At 42.8% G+C, this 6,426-nt stretch overlaps 1 protein-coding gene across 1 annotated transcript in view; it reads left to right on the top strand.

Annotated features, from left to right (window-relative positions):
- Window positions 1-911: 911 nt before the first annotated feature.
- The window catches only part of AGPS (alkylglycerone phosphate synthase), a 119,114-nt gene continuing 113,599 nt past the window's right edge, over window positions 912-6,426 (top strand). The window contains exon 1 of the mRNA XM_012806180.2: window positions 912-1,201. Within this exon, the coding sequence (XP_012661634.1) occupies window positions 954-1,201 (248 nt within the window). The 5' untranslated portion in view covers window positions 912-953. The remainder of the gene's footprint in view (window positions 1,202-6,426) is intronic.

Genomic DNA, 6,426 nt, shown 5'->3' with positions numbered 1-6,426 from the left:
GTTAGGAAGACAAAACGTGTAAAGGTAGTGACAGGATGGAGAATGACAACCGACAGTGTACGTGGCAGTTTTTTATTTATGCTCATTTTATGCAAGACACTGACTGAAAACTGCTGTGGAGCACTGTCCTATGAGTTGCTCTGATTTCACCAAGTGCCAGCCTCCAGAAATGAAGTCAATTTGTAAATAAGTGAGAAGTTTTAAGAACAGTTGTTGGGTAATTGCTATCTGTAGCAATAAAAAACTGCCTCCATTAGGGTTAGGAAGGGTGTAGAACCCAGTAATGAACGGAAAAAGAACTAACCTGCAACTTAGCTTTAGTATTTACTCTCTGCCTGCTCTTGGGCAAGTTAAATCATCTCCTATTTTTCGTCTGTAAAATAGAGAACACTTACTTGTGATTTAGCATGAAGTACAGTGCCAGGGACGAAGATGAGAAAATGATAGAGCTATTTGCTCTAAATGCTAGGGGCAATGAGAGTCAGTTTTCAGATACTCTGGTGACTCTGCTGGGAGGGAGAGCATTGGTGGAACACTATAGCCTGTTTCAGTAAACGGACGGTGCTGGGTCGGTTTTCAGGTCCAGTAGCACCGCCCACTCCTTCTGCTCCCAGGCATCTGCCCCCGAAAGAGCCACCAGAAGCCTAGGCCACACCCAAATTCTAGGCCAACTATGGGGCGTTTGTGGTTTGGCTCCTGGTCCAGCTAGTCCGGCGTGGACCCGTCGGCTCCAACTCACCTGCTTGGCAGGTGCAGGCAGCCGGAGGCGAGAGCCGGGGGCGGGCGCGGTGGGCGGGGGCAGAGAATGTAAAGCTCGGGGCGCATGGCACCCGCCGCCCAGGCGCCGCGGTGGCTGCTGGGATGCGCCGCAGCGAATGGTCGCGCCGGGCGCCGCTCCGAGTGACCTTTCACCTGCGCCCAGCGGTCCCGGGCGGCAGCACAAGGCGGAAGCCATGGCGGAGGCGGCGGCTGCAGCGGGCGGGACGATCGCGGGCGCGAGCTCCGGCTCTGCCGCTGACCGGGACCAGGACCCGGACCGCGCCGGGCGGAGGCTGCGGGTTCTCTCGGGCCATCTGCTGGGCCGGCCCCGGGAAGCTCTGAGTACCAATGAGTGTAAAGCGCGGAGAGCCGCGTCGGCGGCCACGGCGTCGCCCACGGCCACACCCGCCGCGCAGGAGTCGGGCATCATCCCCAAGAAACGGTGAGTAGCGGTCCGGGGAAGGAACTGGTGGCAAAGGACCAGGCCAGGCCTGTGCGGTCGGAGGGCGCAGGCGAGGTGGGAAAGGAGGTGATGTGGCTGCGTGGAAGGCATCTCGGTTACTGAAAGTTAGGGACCCACCTCTCTTTCAAGAGAAGGGTGAGGGAGACCCTGGACTCTGTTAGGAAGGGGGGAGGATGGGATGGTGGATTTTGGTCACTATTTTAAGATAACAGATCTGAAAAACTTGCTGGTAAAGGCTCTCAAGGTATTATTCTTGCGTTTTTAGTGCCAAGCATTCTCTATCTTGAACGAATACTTTGGGGGCTTGGGTGGGTAGCAGGGGTTCTTCTGTGCTCCAAAGAGATTTAAGTTGTACTAAATGATTACAGGGTTCTCTGATTCGTGAAAGCCTGGTGTGGGTAGAACAGTTGGTGCCCTGGGAAAAGGTGCTGATTGGTTTCTGTGGGGTAGTTTCTGTTTGCTTAGGGGCATGGTCCTGAACTTTGAGGGAGGAGGAAACCACTGAGTAAGAAGCAGTAAGCCACAAACATTAGTTGATGATTTAGGGTGTGGGTGGTAAAGCTACTGAGCTCTGTGTAACCAGAAGTAAAAGACGAGAGTCTGTGTATGAGGGATGTAAGAGATTTTGACTTCCAACTTTTTGAGCACATCTTAAATCTTTGATGAAAGCTACTGGAGGAAGTTATTTTCTGAGATGTACCTTTATCAGCGTGGATAAACTGAGAGTGAAAAAAGATGTTGCTACTGTTAAATGTGTCACTTAACAATGTGCTAGGGATTATGCTAAATCCTTTATTTTTTATTCCTCTCCAAGCTATGGGGTAGGTGTAGTTTTCTCCCAATTACAGATGAAGAAATTAAACAAAACCAAAGCAAACTAAGGAGTCTGCTGCAGGCTTAGCAGGTATGTAGTGTGGCAGGTTAGAATTTGAAAGCACGTCAAATTGACTTCAGGTCCAAATTCTTAAGCTATACTGCTTCTGATGAATTAAGTTGTTAATTCAATGTACATGAGTCCTTACTCTACAACATACACACTGTATAGCAATACATACATTGAAAAATACAGTGTTTACTCTTAAGGAACTAATAATCTACTAGGTAAAGTTATTATGTAGATAAATGATAATAGTTATTATAATGATCAGAAATGTAGCTGCTAACTGTAGCACATGGTCATTTCCCAGTTTTGGGTGTATGTTTGTGAGGGCGAGGGCTTCCCTGATTAAGGATTATCTGAGTAAATCTTGAAGTTTGAATTGTGATAGTCTGCCAAAAGGGAGACGTGTTCTTGGCAGACAGACAGTATGTTTACAGGTGAAGAAGTGAGAGACAGATGAGGAAACTGCCGGGAGTTAAATGTGGCAGAACAAGGTGAGAAGATAGGAGGAAGGCTAGAGAGGTGAATCTTGTTTTATAGGACTTTATGTGGGTGAAAATGTAATTAGATTTACCTTTTAGGAAGGTCACACTGGAACCAAACAGAAGAAGGCTGAACACTTTAGTAATATAATGATTGGGAATATAGATCTGGGTTTGAATTTCTGCTACACAATTTCAGCTGGATGACCTTGGGCAAGTCACTTAACCTCTTTCAGAGTTTCGGTCTCCTCATTTGTAAAAATGAGAACAATAATTCCTACTTTGCAGTGTTGCTGTAAGAATTGAAAAATAAAGAGTTAAACCATCAAGTACTTAGTACAGTGCCTGTTATTTAGCCTCTTAACAATTCGTAGTTGGCAGTTTTAATTGTGCCTAAGGAGAGACCAATTAGGAGACTGTTATACCAATGAAAAATGCTGGAATTCTGAACTAAAGCATAATGGGAGTAGGTAATATATTTGAGAAAATATTAGGAGATAAATTTTCCAGAAATTGGTTGCTGAGTGGTTGGTGGTGGGAGAGGAATCAAGGATCATGTCTTGGACTCTTGGCTTCACTTAATGTTGTAATAGATGTCATTGGGTTTCAAACTTTTAAACTTTTCTAAATGGCTTCATATACTGGCTTTATGTCCACTCCCTTGTAAGTATCTGTGTGTGATTATACATTTATGTGCAGACTCATATTCTTAGAAGAGCATATTCATATTCTTAGGGAGAGCAGATTCATATTCTCAGAGAGAGCAGGTTTTTCTTTTGTTGAAGTTAGTGGTCCTAGTCTCCATTATTCCAAGGAAAAAGACTCATGTTTGTAAGACACACTGAGGCTTCCCATGTCTGAGGTGCCCTGTGTGACTGTTCCAAAGACTGAGGGCATCAATACGTTGGGCACAACTGTGATCATTTATGACATAGGTTACAGCTGGTGGGAAGCTGTGGTCTTTGGTTCTGGCTTAGATGGTTAGTGGTAAAATCTCGTTCTGTATAAGTATTTTGAAATTTAGTCGAAGTATGAGGAAACACAAAAACTGTATTAGATGATTTATCAAAAGCTTCTTATAGGATGATCTACTTGATAGATTATTCATGGAGAACTCAGGTCTTTTTGCTACCTCCTGTGGCCTAGCTGGGCCTCAGGTTGCCAGCCAAAGAACTGAGCCTAAAGGGAAGGCAAATGATGGAGCAAGAAAGAACTAGAGAGCTGGGCATTGTGGCAGATATTACAGTCCCAGCTCCTTGTGAGACTGAGGCAAGAGGGTCTCTTGAGACCAGGAGTTTGAGATTGCTGTGAGCTATGACACCATGGCACTATACCCAGGATGACAAAGTGAGACTCTGTCTCAAAGAAAAAAAAATTAAAGAACCAGAGCAGATATTGAATAAAGTATGAGCATGACTGTATGGCAATCATTTTGGAATTGTGGTGATTTGTATGTTACTCTCTCAGTTTTTTTTTTTACCTTGGATGATGGTCTTGGTTGCAATTGTTTTTATCTCGTGACTGGTTATACTTAAATTCATCATGGACTTACAGTAATGACTTTTTTTTGAGACAGAGTCTTGCTCTGTCAACCCAGGTAGAGTACAGTGGTATTATCATAGCTCACAGCAATCTCAAACACCTGGACTCAGGTGATCCTCCTGCCTGACCCTCCTGAGTAGCTGGGACTATAGGTACTTGCCACAACCCCGGTAATTTTTTTGTTTAGTGGAGATAGAATCTCCCTCTTGCTCAGGCTGGTCTTGAACTCCTAAGCTCAAATAATCCTGCTTCTGCCTTCCAGAGTAGTGGCTTCTTGAAACTCCATCTTTCATTCCTCTTGCAGAATAGTCATTCATATGTTAATTTATTTAACATTAGAGTGGTTGATTTATGACAGATGCTGTCCTAGACACTGGGGGTAGGTGGATTGAATAGTCTTTAGTGAATTCACAGTCTAGGAAGGGAGAAACACATTCTAGTTCAGTTCGATTAGAGCCATTGTAGTTACAGGTACAGATGCAGCACAAAGGAAAGGAGGATTGGGTGTACTTTATCAAAGGGGTCAGGAGAAGCTTTCTGGAGAAGGTTCTAAAATGTGGATGATAGTTTGGTAGGTTGATTGGATGGTGAGAAGAGCTTATATTCCAGGCAAAAGGAATGGCATATGGCAAAGCAAGGGGGCATGAAAGTGCATAATGTATTTAGGTAACTAGGCAATTCAGTATTGGTAGAGCTGGGAGGAAAGAAAAGAGGACAGTGACAGGTCCTGGAGGCCTTTGGCCTGTCGGTCATTGGTCCATTTATTTATTCACTTATTCATGCATGTAACATATAGCAGTGAACAAAAACTCAATTGTTATGGAACTTATATTCTAGCTGGGGTGGAGGCAGTGACCAAACAATAATATTACTATGTCAGGTGGTGATAAATGCAATGAAAAATGAAGCAGCTAAGGGGGCTAGGTGACAAAGAACCCTTGAAGAAACTAAGCTGGGAAGAGATATGATCACATTGGGTGTGAGTTTGAGAAAAGTCACTCCAGCTGACATGTTAAGAAAGGATTGGAAAAGGATAAGGATGCACTTTGGGAGATCAGTGAGAGGAGGTTGTTGTAACATGTGAAAAGTAATTAAGGATTAAACTAAGATAATGGCAGTGAGAATAGGGAGGTAAGGATAGGTTTGAGAGTTCTGGAAGTTAGTGCATTAGGCGAGACTAAATGATGTGATTAAATTATGCCATAGGAGTTTAGAGACTAAATGAAAATAGAAAAGGGAAGACAGAATTCCGGGGAATGTTGATGTTTCTAAGCGTGCTGACCATCCAAAACGTGTTGTTTAATTGTCACATAGCCTTCTATGAGTTGTTCCTTCCTATCCAGGAACACATTTTCTTATTTATTTATTTATTTTCATTGAGTTTTATTGTTTGAAGTTCCTGAGCAGAGTTTTGATGATGGTGGTTTACTTTTGGATCCTCCTCTTTTCTTTAAGTGCATGATATTCCATGTATAGTTTCTTTTTACCCTTGAAAGCAATTTTAGATTTTTAAAAATCATAATAAATGTCAAGTACGTATCTGACATTTTTATGGTTTGGTTTCGGATTTTTTTTTCCTTTTTTTTTTTGCAGTTTTTGGCAGGGGCTGGGTTTGAATCTGCCACCTCCGGCATATGGAGCCGGCACCTTACCCCTTTGAGCCATAGGTGCTGCCTTTTTTTTCCTTTTTTTAAAAAAACTATTGTAATGTTACGAAAAAGAGAAGGAAAAAAATCCCTTGCTGACTTTTGTCCCTTCACACTGCTAACCACTTTCCTGATTGTAACTTTGGCTCCAGCCTCAGTGTGGTTTGTTTTAGTTAGTACTGCTCTTGGCAGTTTTTGCAGAGATTATAGACTCTTCTGGTTCAGGTCAAAAGAATACCTGGTTAAGAACGTTACTAGTTAATTTACTTGCTTATAATGTCATTTATGTATACCATTTAAAACATAATGTATTATTTAATATCTATCAGAAGCTTTGGCAGATGTTTTCCACAAGGAAAAAAGCTGAGTTAACCTCTTGTAAATGTTTTTCAGGGGCTCATCCTAAATCCTGTAGGACCCGATGCATTTCTGTAGCAAAGGTTATTTGTACAAATGACCTGACTTATGACTTAACATCATTTGGGAACATTAGAGCTTATTTTGGTAGTTATGTTGAGTGAGCTACTTAGCCTACTTTGTGTTCTAGCTAAGAATTGTAGGGACAGTAATAATAGGAGTTTTAATTTGAGTAAGTCCTAATATGCCAAGCTTATATGCAGTGTCCCATTTAATTCTCATACCAGCTCTGAAAAC

Source organism: Otolemur garnettii, unplaced genomic scaffold (assembly GCF_000181295.1).
Source record: "Otolemur garnettii isolate 467f Iridium unplaced genomic scaffold, OtoGar3 scaffold00048, whole genome shotgun sequence".
NCBI lineage: Eukaryota > Metazoa > Chordata > Mammalia > Primates > Galagidae > Otolemur > Otolemur garnettii.
Note: the sequence above shows the minus strand (reverse complement) of the source record. Positions and strands in the feature narration are given on the sequence as shown.